Source organism: Triticum aestivum, chromosome 4B (assembly GCF_018294505.1).
Source record: "Triticum aestivum cultivar Chinese Spring chromosome 4B, IWGSC CS RefSeq v2.1, whole genome shotgun sequence".
Classification (NCBI taxonomy): domain Eukaryota; kingdom Viridiplantae; phylum Streptophyta; class Magnoliopsida; order Poales; family Poaceae; genus Triticum; species Triticum aestivum.
Window position 1 is genome coordinate 526,120,778 of NC_057804.1, and position 15,552 is coordinate 526,136,329.

Below are 15,552 nucleotides of genomic sequence, written 5' to 3' on the forward strand. Positions count from 1 at the left end.
GTAAGTCACCTGAGAAGCTCACCTTCAGTTAATTTGGCTGAACCGTCGGATCATTCCAACGGCTGCCCTACCCTGCCACCTTCATCCTGCTACCTGCCTTGGCCCGTCGCGGCGAGCAACGTCATCCCCAAGTCTGGCGAGGCCGGCCAACCACATCGCCCCATTTCAACGTCGGAGCTCTGCTTCGCGCCCTTTTCTTCTCCACGAAAATCAAGTTTACACCAAATCGTTTTCCAGGCAACTTGAAATAGGCACATGAAAAATTAAGACCTTCCAATATACTCCCTCAGTCCCAAATCGGCTGACACTTATTTTGGGACGGTGGGAGTACTTGTACGCCCGGCAGGCTGCCACCAAGCATCCACATTTCCTAGACGATCCGTTTTGAAAAAAAGAAAAACATTTCCTAGACGCCAGAAAAGAAAACGAGCAACACATCTCATGTGCTTCACCATGTCTTGCCACCACACTACACATGACCCCCCCACCAACTGCCAGCTCCACACACCATCACCTCACACATGCAGCACCATAACGTCTGAGCAACGAGGCAACAATCCCGCCGACACAATTAAACAAACAAGCAGCAGAGAAGAGCTCAAGCCCAACACACCCAGATCAAATATCAAAATAGCAGCAGGAGATCCAAATGAGAACTTGCCAGTATACATCTAACTTCGACACGAGGTACACATCCAATGCGAGGCCAGCACTGCGGTGCTACTATATATATATATGTCCATCGCAAGGCTTAGATAGAGTTGCTAGCATTTTCCAGTTGCTGCCCACAAAAACCAGGTCTGTGGCACTTGTGCGAACAGCAGCAAAATTGTGTTCCCAAGTTGGAAGGGAAACACACACCACGATGGCCAAAATCAGGTCTATATTTTAAAGCTTGCTTGGGAACTACGGTGCTAGTTACTATATCAAGTCATGACGCTGATTGGTAATATAATTCGACTTTTCATGATATATCGAGCAACAGGCGGGGTAGAGGTCAGATCCTGAGATCTTCGATATCTGACAGAAGGGTGGCCCCGCCTGCCGATCTTTCGTCGGGCAGGCTAACCACCAACTGCCCACAAGCACCGGCTATGTCTTGACCCATCTCCTGGCGAACGGTGGTTCTGATGCTGTAGATGCCTCTCAGGACCTTCTGAAACTTCTTGATGCTCTGGTCACTGCTTGTCTTGAAAGTGCTTGCTGAGCCAATTGGATTGAATGGTATCAGGTTAACAACCTGTCAGTGATTAGGAGAGCAGAGTGATGATTGGTTTCAACATGCGACCATCAATGAAGATGAAATAAGCAAAATCGCAATGCACTAAAAAACTCATTGTGCTCAACTGGTCATGGCATTATGTGCTAGCTGCCTAAGAAAAAAAAAACTGATTTGAAGCACACATTCACATCAGATGCAGTTCAGAACTTCAGATGGTTCGCAACATTTTTGAAAAAAAAAACATAGTAACAAAAGACAACTTATCTCACCGCTTTAAAATTTTCAAGTAGTTTGCCAAGCTTGTGGGCATGCTCCTCCTGATCGTTCACTCCGTCAAGCATAATATACTCAATGAAGATTGTCTGCTTGCTGCAATGGAACATGGAAGCGAGATCGTTGATACTTAAAACTAAGCATTCTAAAACTTTGGCATTGACAAAGTCGTGACATTTGTAGAATCTTACCTCGCGTTTTGATACGATTGTAATGCATTCATTAGCTTTGCTAAAGGAAAGGCCCGTGCAGCAGGCATTATATGACAACGTATGTCTTGGTCAGGAGCATGCAATGACACAGCTAAATTTATATTTGGAAGATCATTGTTGAACTTGTTGATCGAATGGATAATCCCAACCTGCAGTACATCATATAATATTATGATATACACTAAGATTTACAACAGTTACTCCAAGTCCAATCCTAAATGATGATCAATTTTTAGCAACATTAATCCTAAACAAAACCCAATAGTTCAACTAAATATTAGCAGGGCATACTTACACCATGATGAACCATATGGTACACAAGCCATAATAGCAACAATAGTACAAGTCAAAAGTATGGATAGCACAAGAGCACAAATTAATATCAAGTTATCAGCATCGATAAGTCTTCACCAGACAAAAGGACAGGAACAAAGGTATACTGCAATACAGGTTTATCCATTTTTGGAGTCTAGACTGGAAGCGGCTTCAATAATAGGTGGAGTAAAAAGGGAAATGTCTCTTATGATCCAGGTAACCAACAAAATTATTTTGGACAGCAAAATAATTAACACTGAAATAGAAGATGACCACTCAGCAGACAAGTACATCCTTACTAATATCCAATGCCCACTGCACTATTTGCTCGGTGATCATTGCACAGTTGTCAACCACTCCCTCCATCCCACAATATAAGATCGTTTTTAGCTTGAAAAATGATCTTATATTACGGGTCAGAGGGAGTATATATTTGACGCAATTTTCCAGTGTGTAGTTTATCACAAAACAGGGGCAATAATAGCTCATCCAGAAAGTCACTTTAATAAGTATTCAATAAGGTTAAGACTGTCATCAGAAAATCATCTCAAGAATGCTATTTCAACATGCAAACAAGCTACTTATGCAGGTATGCTTACAGTAGATACAGTAACTCTCTTGGGTGAAATCTGAAAGGGAAATCCTGTCAAGACTTGGATTGCTTCAACCAAAGCAGTATAGTTGTTTAATGGCTCCCCCATTCCCTGCATATACGGCAGAGCAAGTACATAAATTGAAAGTCATCTAGAGAATACTGTTTACCAGACATCAGATCCAATAAGATTATCTACCAATTTTCTCACTAATAACATGAGCACTAGTAACCCAATTGGCACAGTAGTTTGTCTATAAAGACACATTGTATAGATATAAGACAGTGGAGTACTCACCGATACAAATACAAATGGTTTTCCATACAATAATTTGAACTTGCATGAATGTTTATAAACACATGTATATGTAACATGAAGCACAATGATCCTGCGTACTAACTTCATACAAGAACAAACCCATACAGCAGCCAACCTTTGCCAATAAAAATCATATTATTTACAAACATCAGTCATGAAACAACAAAAAATATACAACGGCAACACTTAAAAAGATGCACCATGGCTTTGACTTTCTGACCGTAAATCCCCATGCAAAGTACACACGAAAAAATCCATAATAAAACCAAACAACACAGATGAATCAGGTTAGGATGATGAAAAAACTCCAGTGGGCATGATTTTCTTTTGAAAAGAAATATCAGGAAAGTCGTAACACGTTAAGAATTAAAATTACCATGAAAACAATGTTTCGAATTTGAGAATAACGGGTTGCATGGACCAGCTGCTCAACAATTTCTCCAGAGGAAAGGTTGCTTTTGAATCCCATTGTTCCGGTAGCACAGAATCTACAGCCCATCTTGCACCCAACCTGTGTTATATTATAGGGCAAAGTCAATAAAAATAATCAGAAAGTTGCAAGCTTAACAATGATCATAGTATGCTGCCGCACAAAAGGTTACCAACAGGTCCACAGAAGCAGTACTACCTAAACAATTTACGCCATTAGAAACAAGTCTTTAGGTCTTACTAAAGCACTGGTCGTTCAATATGAAAGGAAAATATATCTACCTGTGACGATACACACAGGGTTGAACGCACTCCTCCAGGGCGTGTCTTCCCATCATACTTCCCCAGTCGTGAATCATACCGCATGATCACTGCTTCTACAGATTCTCCATTCTAGGGCCACAAAATTTTAAGTGTGATTAGTCCAATACCTTTGATATTACTCCCTCCGTTCCTAAATATTTTTCTTTCTAGACATTTCAAATGACTAACACATACGGATGTATGTAGACATATTTTAGAGTGTAGATTCACTCATTTTACTCCGTATGTAGTCACTTGTTAAAATGCCTAGAAAGACAAGTATTTAGGAACGGAGGTAGTAGAAGTTAGAACAAGCTAACAAGTAAAATAATTTGTGCCACCAAATGGAAACAAGCAAAAGTATCTGACAACAACGATAACAAAAGGAAAGGTGATTCATGCAAGCAACCAAATCAAGTCACAAATTGGCAGTGATGATGAAATGAAATGGTACTGAGTGGCATTACAGAGTTCAAGATGTGATTGTGTAAAATTCAGATTGTTAGGAAACTATAAAACTAATACAGCACACGATGTCATAAGTCCAACACAACTTGAAGCATCCAAGCTTGGATCAAGTGTATTATTGTCATGTGGATGGGTCACCCACACACTAGACCCAGCCGGTCCTAGCTGACTCCAGTTAAGGGATATAATTACAGTTATCTGAAAGTTAGGAATATTAGCATTTAGACTAGGGGTAGTCAATTAGAGGTAAGACATCAATTAGCTCGGGCCTTAAGCCAATAAGAGGTATGATACATCTTAGCCTGGGCCTTAAATCAATTATAGATAAGATATTTCCTTAGATATGAGATTTGTTTAGAATCAATTTGTTAGGGCCAGCTCTATATAAAGAGCCTTGGTGCATCCATTTTTATCAAGTAAGAATATTACAATATATCTCCCATCTGCTTCACCCTCTCAATCCCCAATATAATTATAACCCCTCCTGAATTAGCCATACTGCCCTGCCATCCTCCTATTGGTATATAACCTCAAAAATCCCAGTTCACTACAATTATCATGATCACCTGGGCAGGCGGCATATCTAGAGACCAAGAAAAACATGCTAACATATTGCTACTGAAGGTACAGATAACAATTTGTACATCAATTTCCTCAACAACAATCATACAAGTGGCTGATGCTTGCTTGCACTTGAATCAAACAACATAGTTCTTTGACCGGCATTGGAATGAAGTTCATAGATAAGTACAGATACATTTTGATTTAATACAGGGATTTTTTTTTAATCTTAGTATAGTAACCCATAAACACCACACATGTAATAAGCCTGAGACAATTTAGATATTTATTAGTGTAGGTCACATAGACAGCAATTCAATAGGCCCTTCTACACGCTATGATCCAGGACTTATGCATAGTTCACAGCTCATGGTGAGGCTTGATTCATAAAATGTTTCTCAAGCGGCCATTCAATTATGGTCCCATTAAATTATGCATGTTTATCAATATCTAACATAGTAGAATCAAAAGGGGCAATTTTTTGCAAAAGCAAAACATTTTTTGCAAAAGCAAAACACAAAAGCTATAAACCAGAAAAGGTGCTGAGAACACAAGGGGAGAGTCAGTGAATTGTCCTATATAAAGGTCCAAATCCAGGGTAGGACTGCAGACAACAAAATCAGCACTAAGTCAATCTCTCATATCTAGGGACTAGGATTAGGATAACAAGGGAAACTATAACATTGCCAACTTAGAAAAGCTTGTCCATTGACACAATATCCTAAATTAGCCCCCTCAACTCCCTTTAAGACTCATTTAGCCCCCTCTTAATTCTTGCTCAAGCTCCACCACTGGATGCTTGCATAGTAAAAACTAGAATGACGCGATGTCATGCCAATGTGCAGGGAAACAATCAGGAAGGGTGAAACGATGTGAATCCCAAACAATCATCAGGCCCTAAAAAGCTCATACAAGACCTAAAAGGGCTTACAAGACCAAACTGTCGCACCCTACATCACCGTCCCCAAAATTGATCTGACGCGAGCAGCTAAGCAGTCACCTGGAGGCGGATGAGCAGCTTGGTGGTGGTGCGGTCCTTGGATTCGGCGGCGGCGGTGAGGGTCGAGGTGGTCGGCCGGAACTTGTTCCGCAGGAGCGCGTACGCGGCCGCCGAGAGCGACGGGACGCCGTCGAGGTCGCTGCACCTAGGGTTCTGCAGCACGTACCTGAACACGCCGACACAGAGTGAGCACCACCGCTCGAAACAAGGGGGGAGACGGAGATGGGGCGCGGCGCGCGCGTAGGGTTCTAGGGGTTAGAAAGGCGTACTTCCAGATGGTAGGGATGAAGGTGGGGGAGATGCCGGCGGCGTCGAACTCCGCGCGGATGTAGGCGGCGTCGAACACGGAGCGGCGCGCCGGCGGCGACGAGGACGACGACGCCATTGGGAATCGGGAGCGGAGCGGAGGGGGTGGGGAGAGGGGAGAAGGGGAAGGGGAGGGGGCTGAAGCAATGTGTGGGTTTGTGGGGGTTTTGAGTGGGAGTTGCTTGTAGAAATGAAACAAACGGACCAGGTAATGATTAATTTGGGAGCCAGAAATTAGGGATGAGATTTAGGTTTTCCAAATTAAGGATATGCAGTGGTAGTGTCAAGTTTAAGATAGTATAATGAAAAATTATACTCCATCCGATCCATATTAATTGTTGCGGATCGGAAGAAGTACCTTAATTTTGCTCTACATTTGAGTTCATGATATGATAACGAGAAAGGCTCCCTTCCCCCCGATGGCCCATGGAAGGGCGCCTCTTTCAGTTATCATGGCTGTGGTGGGGTGGATTTAGAAGTAGCAAAACATAGCGTTAGGCGACGAGCCTAACATCGTCAGTCTACTTGACACAATCAAGGCGGAGGCCCCTCCCCTAACGCGGCACTAAAAAGCGTCTTCGTTTATCATGCTCCCGCGCGTGGTGGATTTAGAAGTAGTGTAATGTGTCGTCTTCGACAAGGAGCAGCCCAACACTGCCAATCTACTCGGCACAATCAAGGAGGCCCATCCCCTAACGCCAACCAAAAAGAGCACCTGTTTCGTCATCCTACTTTCGACGCGGCGAATTTAAAAGTAACGAAACATGGCGTGTTGACAACGAGCGGCCCAACATCTCCGTCCCGTCGCAATCAAGGGCGAGGCCACAAGCTCGTGGCGTGGTGGAATTAGAAGTAACGTGACATGAAGTAGCCGGTAAATACAAAGGTGGTGGGTCTAGCGACGAACTTCCCTCGGTGCGTATCACTTAGCGTGTTTGGCTACTTCGGATAAAGGGAATGAGAGTATAGGCGGGAGTTTGTTGGGGCATTAGGTTTGGAAAGTTGATTACTAGTCTCAATCTCATATGTATGTGTTGCGAATTAGCAGTGGGAACTTGAGAGGAAATCTCCCCCAAGGTGAATTAAGAGGGGGCACGGAAGAGATACGTGAGATTTGACCTTCTTAATTCAATTTCCCATTCCTTCCTAGATTCCTTTGCTCCCAACCAAACGATGATTATGTCTCATATCCTTCGAATTCTCATTGACTACAAAGCTGTTGGAGTATTACGTTATAACTTGGTGATGTTAGAACGTTGACTTATAACTTGGTGCCTTGCCCTACCAGTTTGAGGCGCAAGGCATAATTTTGCCTTCTAGCCATGCATTGAGACGCACCACAAAAAAGAACTGAGTATACTAGGTGATCATCAAACCAAGCTAAACTGATAGAGTATACCAGGTAATTTCCCCTTCTAGCCAGGGCAGATTTTTCATCAAACAATACTGGCTATTTTGCAGACAGATCATCAAACCAAGCTAAACTGGTAGAGTCAACTAGGTGATCATCCACCAGCAGTGGGGATGTGCTGGACAAATAGAATACTCCCTCCATTTTTGTTTACAAGGCCACAAACCCATATTACAGGTACCAAGGCAAAAGTAAATGTGTGTTTAAGTCATTATTCCAAGCTAGTTGTCTCCTTGTTTGTCGTGTTAATTAATGCATATTTTTCTTTTCCACCCACAACAAGCCAATGCTCTCACTCCTTTTGGTTGATTAATGAGGCGCATGCAAGCCAACCTTCTCACACCCGCATGCATGCAAGGGATAATTAATGCCCTCTTTTACTAGTGCGAGGTAAACACCATCAATTTTGTCTCGATAAGTGTTAGTGGCCTTGTATAGCTGCAAATTGTAATTTTGATAGTGGCCTTGTATATAAAAATGGAGGGAGTAATACTGATTCGAGTAAAAAAAAGATAATGGACAGATAAAAATTCAATAGGAATTTATAACATGTTAAAGAGCATAGTTGTTCAGTGGATCCGACACGGACTGATAATGTTTGTTACAAACACTTTCACACCAAAGGGAAAAAGAGAACATTTTCAATCTAAATGAAGAGTTCCATGAGTTCTACATAAAGTGGACTGATGATACTATTTAGTAAAGACGCTTCACTTCACAGGGGAGATGAAAACATCATGAAACGAAAATGCTTAGATAAGACACCAAATTCCAGCAGAGTGCCATATAGTTAGATTCAATAACAATGAGACCAAGTACATGACCACTGAGCCATCCCAAACAGCTCCAGAGTCCAGACAACAATGTGGAAAGATAACTATCATTTACCCATCGCAAATAACTCCAGGCAACAACAAAAACGGTAACTACAGCGCCAACAGTGCTTCGACTTTTGCAATCTGCTCTTCTTCAGTCATCGGAGCTGGGGTACTGTTCGTCTCATCATAAAGGTCATGCTTCCATTTCTCTGTCTGATGATCACCGGCATCCTCGTGCATGTTGCTTCTTCCACCATACTGGCAGTCAAACCTGTCTCTGCCCCTTCCCCCTCTGCCAGCAAAACGCCCTCTTGGATCATAGCCATTTCTCTGACCAGCACTCCGGTAATCAGAAAATCCCCTCCTGGTATCTCGATCATCAGGCCTTATGAATTCCCGTGAATGGTAGTTTCTCCTTTCTTCTCCCATTCCAGAGGTCCACCCAGGTTGATCAGGTATACGTGATCTTGAATTCGGTTCTGTAACAGCAGGAGCTGATTCTTGCCCCTCCAGTGGCATTCTCATCTCCTTAAATCCTGACCTCCTTTTGGCAACCGGAGCGTCTTCCTGCAACTTGAAAAACCCATCGTGCTTCCATGTAGAATCAACATCACTGTGTTGTTGAGGCTGCCCAAACTTTTCCTGCAAACCATGTCCCTCATACTTGTGTCTATCTCTATCATCGAGATGCTCATTTTGATCCCTTTGTCTTCCATAATCTTTAAGATGAAAAACAAAAAATACCCTAAGCAAAAAAGATGGCAAGATAAAGTAGTGCAGAAAGTAAGAACTAATAAAGGCAGCTCCCCACTACCTTGGCGACCATAGCGTCGACCACCTTGCCCAGCACGTTCACGCTCATCATGCTGTACATACAAGTACAAGTAGCCTAATGTTGTTAATAAAGTGGACATTTGAAGGTATGTGTCACAAGAGAACTACCACTAAATCACCAGAAATATAGCACTTATGCACGATGACCTGACAACAGAGAGATATTCTTTAGCAACAACCCAACATTCTGACCACAACTAGTTCCGTAACAGCACAAGCAATTAACATGAACATGAATACCAATGTAAAAGAAAACACATAATCTTTGCTCAGCATCCATGTGTTGTACAAGTTAGATCACCGAAGTATATGTGTTTTAATACAACTGGACTCTCACAAAAATGAATAAGCGTAATTTGATTTAAATAAGAAAACGTTAATGGGAGAGCATCTAGACTCTAGAACATCTTTGTAAACTACTCCCTCTGTAAAGAAATATAAGAGCGTTTAGATCACTATAGTGTTCTAAACGCTCTTATATTTCTTTACGGAGGGAGTACAATATAGGCTCAACCAAATTGAATCAGAAAGACACTAAAATGAGTAGAATAGTACTCCCTCCGTCTCTAAATATACAGGTGCCATGGGATCCATGATCAACCTTCAAAAGTTTGACCATCAGTATATGTGAATACATACATGAAAATTTTAGCACTGCCTTTCTCTTGCAAAATACTAACACAAACTATTATATTATAATATAACAGAACACATAGTATAAATCTTGCATTGTGGTCTTGTGGACCGCAGAAAACAAAATTACAACTTATATCTGCAGATGGAGGAAGCGCATATATAAGGAGGTACAAGTTATATTACTATATAATTCTATACACTTGACTTCTAGAGAGGAAACCATACCATTGGAATAGGACAATGTTACATCACTACATACTGAAATACCTGAAGGTTTGCAACCCAACATGTAAGGAAGTAACATATATATCAAATATGTGTGAACAAATACAGAACAAAATGGGCTAATGAGGTGTAATTTAAGAGAATTAGCCCTCATGCTAGTTTATACTTCCTAGATAGCATTAAAGATAGACATTTCATAACGGAACCAGAACCAAGAATTGGCAGTTACTGCTCCAGCACACGTAAACATTCATGCCGCAACCCTCTACTGGCTATTAAGCTAACAGCTATCAAGCCACTGAAAGCATTGAACATAACCCACTGATGATAATCCCTTTTCTGCACAGGTGTGTGTAAAAGACGAGAACCTGAAAGAACGAAGATCTAGGCCGCCAGGCCTCTCTCGTCTCGGAGAACCGCTTGGTTCCCCTGGGAGACCTCTCGTGCCTCGCGTGATGGTCCTCTTTAGCATCGCTTGGCTGCGTCTTCCCATCCCCGTGCCCTGGATCAGGACCATCGCTCCGCTCCTTCGCGTCCTGCAAGTGCCTGTTCCTCCTCTCATCACGGTCGCCCTCATCACCGGCGCCCTCCTCGGCCCGACGCCTGTGCTGGCTCCTGTCGGAGTCATGCCTCCTGTCGTCTCTCCGCCTCCTCGGGCTACCAAAAACGAGTCCCCGAATGGGGTCAGCACGGGCGCGAATCGCATTTCCACGCGAGCACGATGCGACGATCGGGAATCGCGAGCGCAAGGAACTGATTGCTAATCTGAAAAATTCCGGCGAGACGGATCGGGGGAGACGACGGGGGTTGCGGTGGATTGGTCTGGGCGCTTACCTCGGGTCGTCCCGGCGCGACCTGGACGAGGAGTGCGGGCGCCTGCCGTGCGAGTCGCGGCCCTCCCGCCGGGACGCCTCGCGCGGCTCCCTCGCCGTCGCCGCCGTCGCCGTCTCCGTCGTCGTCATCCTCTTCTTCTTTATCGGTTCTTCTTTCCCCACCACTTCGCTTCCCCCGGCCTGGAGCGCGAGCTAGGGTTTTTACCCGGGGCCGGAAGGGTGCGGTGCGGTGCGGACCCGAGCCCGACCGGACCGGACCAGACCAGACCGTACCAGGCCGCGCGCCGCGAGCCGGTCTGGTGGGTCCGCTTTAAGATTCGTGCTTGGCTTGCCGTGGCACAAAACTGGAGAGAGCGGAGCGAGTGTCTCCCGAAGCATCCTTCCTTCCTGACGAAGCAAGCGACGCCTGCAGCCGGAGCGACTGGGCCGACGATCTCCGCGCTCCTCGCCCTCTCGCCGGCGACATGACTCGGTATGATCTCCCTCCGACCTGCATTGTTTTTCGGGGCCGTTGGACGAGGGTTCCGACGGTTGAGTTCCGCGGTGGCGGGGAACCGGACCTAGGGCTTTCCGGGGGCTGCGGGCGAGGCTGCCGACGCGGCGGCGGGTGATGGGTGAACCCGGAGAGGGGGAGGGGGAGGCGAGAAGGGGGGTATGGGTGAGGAGGAGAGAGATGATTGTCCTGATTGGCGCTTACGCTGTTCCTGCACGCATGCGGGACAGCGGGAGAGTGATCGCGTAGGTTGTTCCTTTCGGGTTTTTTTTTTCAATTCTGACACTCCATCCAGATTATGCCAAGTTCATGTTTCTCAATCATCTATGATGGTCCGTATCAATGCTTGATAGGCCTGTCTTTCATAGCTGGTAAGATATGGCTGTGCCGCTGTGGTCAGGCATGGATTGTTGCGTGCAGCGTGTGTTTATCCGAACTGTGCACATGAAGTGGCGAGCATTGCGTGGGACAAGGAATGGAGAAGCACATCATTCGGGAAGTGTGCCAACCCTTGTGGTTGTTAGAGTCACTATCCATGTCTGCTGGTTCAGTTTTTATTGTTCAAAAAATCAGTTCTATTGCAGGTCTTTGGATGGGTCAGTATGTAAAGTATCAAATTGGTTTGTTGAATTCCGTGCTAATTCGAGTAGCCCCCAATTGTGTGTGTGTGTGTGTGTGTGTGTGTGGAATTTGAGCCAGTGTTTTGGTTTACAAAACCCAGGTGTCTCCCTTGTATCTGGAGGTTGATTATTTCTTCAGGAGATGTAGATATAGAAAATAGAAAATGCCATGGGGGTGATTGGTGACTTTGAGATATGGTGCTAGAGAAACTATCTAGAGTTGGAACTGCTGCAGAATGATTCGGGAGTGACTCTTCTCTGGTCCAGTGATTGGTGATTCTTCCTTGCTTCTCTCTCTGGACAGATTGTTTAGGGAAGTTCCTTGTTTATAACAGTTCTGTGTTTAACATTGCCAGACTTTGAGTTCAGAAATCCTTATAACTGTTCTGTGTTTTTACACATTACTGTTTATCTATGTTCCTCTGTGATGCAACTCGAGTACAGCTTACCTTGTTAATACTTCTGGTCAGACCTTGCGATCTGCAAGCATTGTGCTGTATTCAGATATGTGTTATGCTGCTGTTTCCAGAAGTATATAAGTTGATGCTGCTTCTTAGTACTCCACTATGTCGCCAGTTATCCACATGGACAATGGACAGAAGAATTAACTCAATTTTGAACAATTAGTGCCACAGCTGTTTCCTCAATTCTGCAGTTTTAACCGAGTTTAATAAAAGGGTTGGGTACATTAAATACTGCTGGTTAGACGTGAAATTTGTGTGTAATTCGTATTGGTGTTACATTACTGTTTATCTAATCAGATCCAGAAGCACATAGTTGTTGTTGCAGCTTAGTATTGTGTCATCAAATATGCATTTTTGTTACATCTGTCTCCGAAGCATCTGTTCTTTAGGTCTGCAGTTGTCTTCTGCTGAGACATTTCATATGTGACATTGCAGCTCCTTTCCCAACATGTACCGGCTCCGAGCCAGGGAAAGATTAAGATGGCAATCAAGCGCGGTTTCTGCGACGAGGATGAGGAGGAAGTGGCGCAGATGTCAGGCCCAGTGGACTTAAAGGAGGTCACTCACGCAGACAAGATCACAAAGGAAACTTTGGCTAAGGTTATGGTGCAGAGGAAGGTGTCTGCCCTGACAGCTGCCCCGCGGACCGCGACAGCCCCCACCCCTGCCCTGGAGAACACCACAGGCCCGACCCCTACCTCGGAGACTGCCCCGACCCTCGCCCTGGCCTGGGCCATCTACTAAATCTGGTATGAAAATAACTTCACTTTCTTTCTAAATACATGTAGGTACATTGTAAATAATCTAACACTAATAAAGGATGAGGTTTCTCTCTCTTAACTATAATTTGTTCGTGTATGGTGGTTTGGATGTTACCTGGTTTCAAGTCTTGATATCTTTTGAATATATCTAATTTTCATTTTAGAAAGTTTGCATGATGTCTGATCTCTTTTGCATTCTTCACAGGCGAAAGGACTGCTGTACAAATGGGCAATTGGCACAAGGCAAAGATTTCAGGAGAATGTTTGCATCAACAGGGTTTTTTCAGTTCCTCTTGTTTTCAGTTCCCTTCCTAATGGTGATCAGTCACAAACCTTAAAATTTAGCTGAGTTTGTGCCTTGAAACTGGCTGAAGGGGACCAGCAAATGGTAAGGGGAGAACCTTTCCCGTGGTATGCGAACCAAGTCTTGTGGTCTACGATGGATGCTTTACCTTGTTCTGCAATGGGGAAGCATGTATGTGTGTTCACTCTGAGGTGTTTGTCTTTGTCGTGGTGGCGGCGGATGATTTCGTTTCGTGTTCATGTGAGATGATCGTATGTTCGTCTGTTGTCCAGGAAAATCCTGCATCATCAGTCGTTTGTCTGCCTCTCTTGTGATGTCATTTTCTTGTTCTTTTAACCTTCCGTCTGTGTTAAACAAACTTCGTTCATCTTAGAAATGTTCTTTTTCCGAGGAAATAGGCTGCAAGATGCATGATCATTGATCAGCCAGAACAAAAACAGCAGCCTCCTAATCTTTTTAGTCTCTTGAACGAACGAACGAACATGCCATTTGTAGCACTTGGATCATCAGAAAGGAAAACAGGCCGTTCGCTAGATATGGTAAGCAAGCGCAAGAGACCATAAACAACAGCTCCTATGCCAATATTATTCCCTTGTAGTAGTAAAACGCAAGCATGATTTCAACGGCTACTAAATTTACCCCCTTTCAATTCCTGTATGGATTTCCTCCACCTCTCATAAATGAAGTTTCAGTCCCTGGCCTGTTGACAGTGAGGCTAGATCATTCCTTGAAGAGAAGAAATCTTTACAAACTCGATTAAAAAAAAACTCAAGCCAGAATGAAAAAGTATGCAGATAAAAAGAGACCTGACATGAACTATGAAGTGAGACATATGATTTACTTAAAAATTGCAACCATGACAGCTTTTGACATCTGTATAGGACTCAAACTGGCTACTAAATTCTATGGACCATTTCTAGTTCCGAAGAAAATTGGTGCAGGAGCATATAAACTGCAGCTTCTGGACGTGGCACAAATACATGGCGTTTTTTCACATCACTCAATTCAAGAAGCACTTGAGCCCATTAGCTGTTCCTGCTCCAGGTTTGCCGCTAGTGGATCCTCATGGCAAAGCAAGGTCGCTCCTGTCCTGGCACTTGAAACTCGAGCAGTACCTCTCCTGGTAACTGGTAACGCAGTGGCTGGTACAATGGTTAAACATGTCACCAGAAGAAGCAACATGAGAAGATGCCAACTTCATCAAGTTCACAAGTGTTTTCAGAATTCTTCAATCAAGGCAATCCGATTCTGGTTCCCTCAAAATAATCCTGGTGGGCAAGGATCGTCTTCAGGAACGTGCAATTATCAGGACCTCAACTATCTGAACCTGAAAATTTCTGAAGAATTCATAGCGACCGACACTGGCGAAACACGAGATCCATTTTGTGAACCTGAACCTGAACCTGAACAGTTCTCAAGAATTTTGTTAGTCCTGTCAGCCGGCCTCACGCCGGAGCTCCCTAGTGCCGTCGGCGGGGTCCTCTGTGCAGCCGAGGAACTTGATCGCCACGGTCTTGCCGGTGGTGCGGTGGCGTGCCTTGACGACGATGCCGGAGCTAGCCGCCCTTGCCGATGCCGCGCGTCTCCTCGTAGTCCTCGGTGCCGCTGATCCATCCGGATGCGCCTCCTCTTGTGGCAGCCGGTCGTTTCTGGTCCTTGGGTGGTCGTCGCGTGGCCGGTGTCGTCGTGTCGAGGACGGCAGCAGGTCTCTTGCAGTTGCAGTTGCAGACGGCCATGGCGCTCGATCGACGTTCGACGGCTTGGTTGGACGCGACAAGGGGCGAGCTTTCCGTGTGGATCGTCTCGTCAGCATATATTGAAACCGAATCGGAAACGAAGAACCTGAATTCGAGTCCGAAATGAACGAACCGTGAATCCGCCATCGGGCGGAAAACGCAGGCAGCAAGGCAAAGAAGCTGTCAGCCACCGTAACTCGGACTGAAACTGAACTGAATTCCATGGCCAGTCGGTACGGTGAGGCAACCTGAAAATAAACATCTCTGATTACATCATTTGATCAAATATGGTCAGCTCCGTTGTGCATTTGAAGTTTCGAGCTACTGTATTTATTGGGGAAAAATATCCTATTTGTACAAACAGTGTCACACGGCGATACCCAATACTGTATACCTGAAATTAACGGTCATGAATAG

General features: G+C 44.5%; 3 protein-coding genes and 1 long non-coding RNA gene across 36 annotated transcripts in view; 1 reads left to right on the forward strand and 3 right to left on the reverse strand.

The window, feature by feature from the left end:
* Positions 1-601: 601 nt before the first annotated feature.
* On the reverse strand, positions 602-6,155 carry LOC123093085 (dual-specificity RNA methyltransferase RlmN). Its single transcript, XM_044514983.1, has 8 exons — positions 5,964-6,155; positions 5,695-5,860; positions 3,645-3,755; positions 3,310-3,444; positions 2,622-2,726; positions 1,687-1,856; positions 1,492-1,591; positions 602-1,240 (listed from the first exon to the last, which is right to left on the reverse strand). Exons 1-8 carry the CDS (start codon positions 6,077-6,079, stop codon positions 998-1,000), a joined length of 1,146 nt encoding a protein of 381 aa, XP_044370918.1. The 5' UTR covers positions 6,080-6,155; the 3' UTR covers positions 602-997.
* A 1,991-nt stretch (positions 6,156-8,146) lies between these two features.
* Positions 8,147-10,953, reverse strand: LOC123093086 (splicing factor U2af large subunit A-like). The gene is made up of 4 exons (XM_044514984.1): positions 10,759-10,953; positions 10,293-10,581; positions 9,044-9,095; positions 8,147-8,948 (listed from the first exon to the last, which is right to left on the reverse strand). Exons 1-4 carry the CDS (start codon positions 10,884-10,886, stop codon positions 8,338-8,340), a joined length of 1,080 nt encoding a protein of 359 aa, XP_044370919.1. The 5' UTR covers positions 10,887-10,953; the 3' UTR covers positions 8,147-8,337.
* Positions 10,954-11,035: 82 nt separating this feature from the next.
* On the forward strand, positions 11,036-13,583 carry LOC123093087 (uncharacterized). Its single transcript, XR_006445021.1, has 3 exons — positions 11,036-11,229; positions 12,770-13,083; positions 13,301-13,583. It is a non-coding gene; the product is annotated as an uncharacterized lncRNA (long non-coding RNA).
* A 430-nt stretch (positions 13,584-14,013) lies between these two features.
* LOC123093088 (atherin) overlaps positions 14,014-15,552 on the reverse strand; it is an 8,583-nt gene continuing 7,044 nt past the window's right edge. For 24 of the 33 annotated variants that reach the window (XR_006445034.1, XR_006445030.1, XR_006445032.1 and 21 more), the window contains 2 exons: positions 15,269-15,383; positions 14,014-15,184 (listed from right to left, as the gene is read on the reverse strand). The gene's annotated coding sequence lies outside the window, so the exon portion shown is untranslated. Of the gene's footprint in view, positions 15,384-15,552 lie in introns of all 33 variants that reach the window. The other 9 variants (XR_006445038.1, XR_006445040.1, XR_006445031.1 and 6 more) reach the window with 2 other exon arrangements.

Coding starts and splice junctions, on each gene's coding strand:
- LOC123093085 (XM_044514983.1), bottom strand. CDS start 6,079: ATGGCGTCGTCGTCCTCGTCGCCGCCGGCGCGCCGCTCCGTGTTCGAC. Junction 5,861..5,963: donor TTCATCCCTACCATCTGGAA/GTACGCCTTTCT, acceptor CGGCGTGTTCAG/GTACGTGCTGCAGAACCCTA. Junction 2,727..3,309: donor TTCGAAACATTGTTTTCATG/GTAATTTTAATT, acceptor CCGTATATGCAG/GGAATGGGGGAGCCATTAAA.
- LOC123093086 (XM_044514984.1), bottom strand. CDS start 10,886: ATGACGACGACGGAGACGGCGACGGCGGCGACGGCGAGGGAGCCGCGC. Junction 9,096..10,292: donor CTAGATCTTCGTTCTTTCAG/GTTCTCGTCTTT, acceptor TTGTATGTACAG/CATGATGAGCGTGAACGTGC. Junction 8,949..9,043: donor TCGACGCTATGGTCGCCAAG/GTAGTGGGGAGC, acceptor TTCATCTTAAAG/ATTATGGAAGACAAAGGGAT.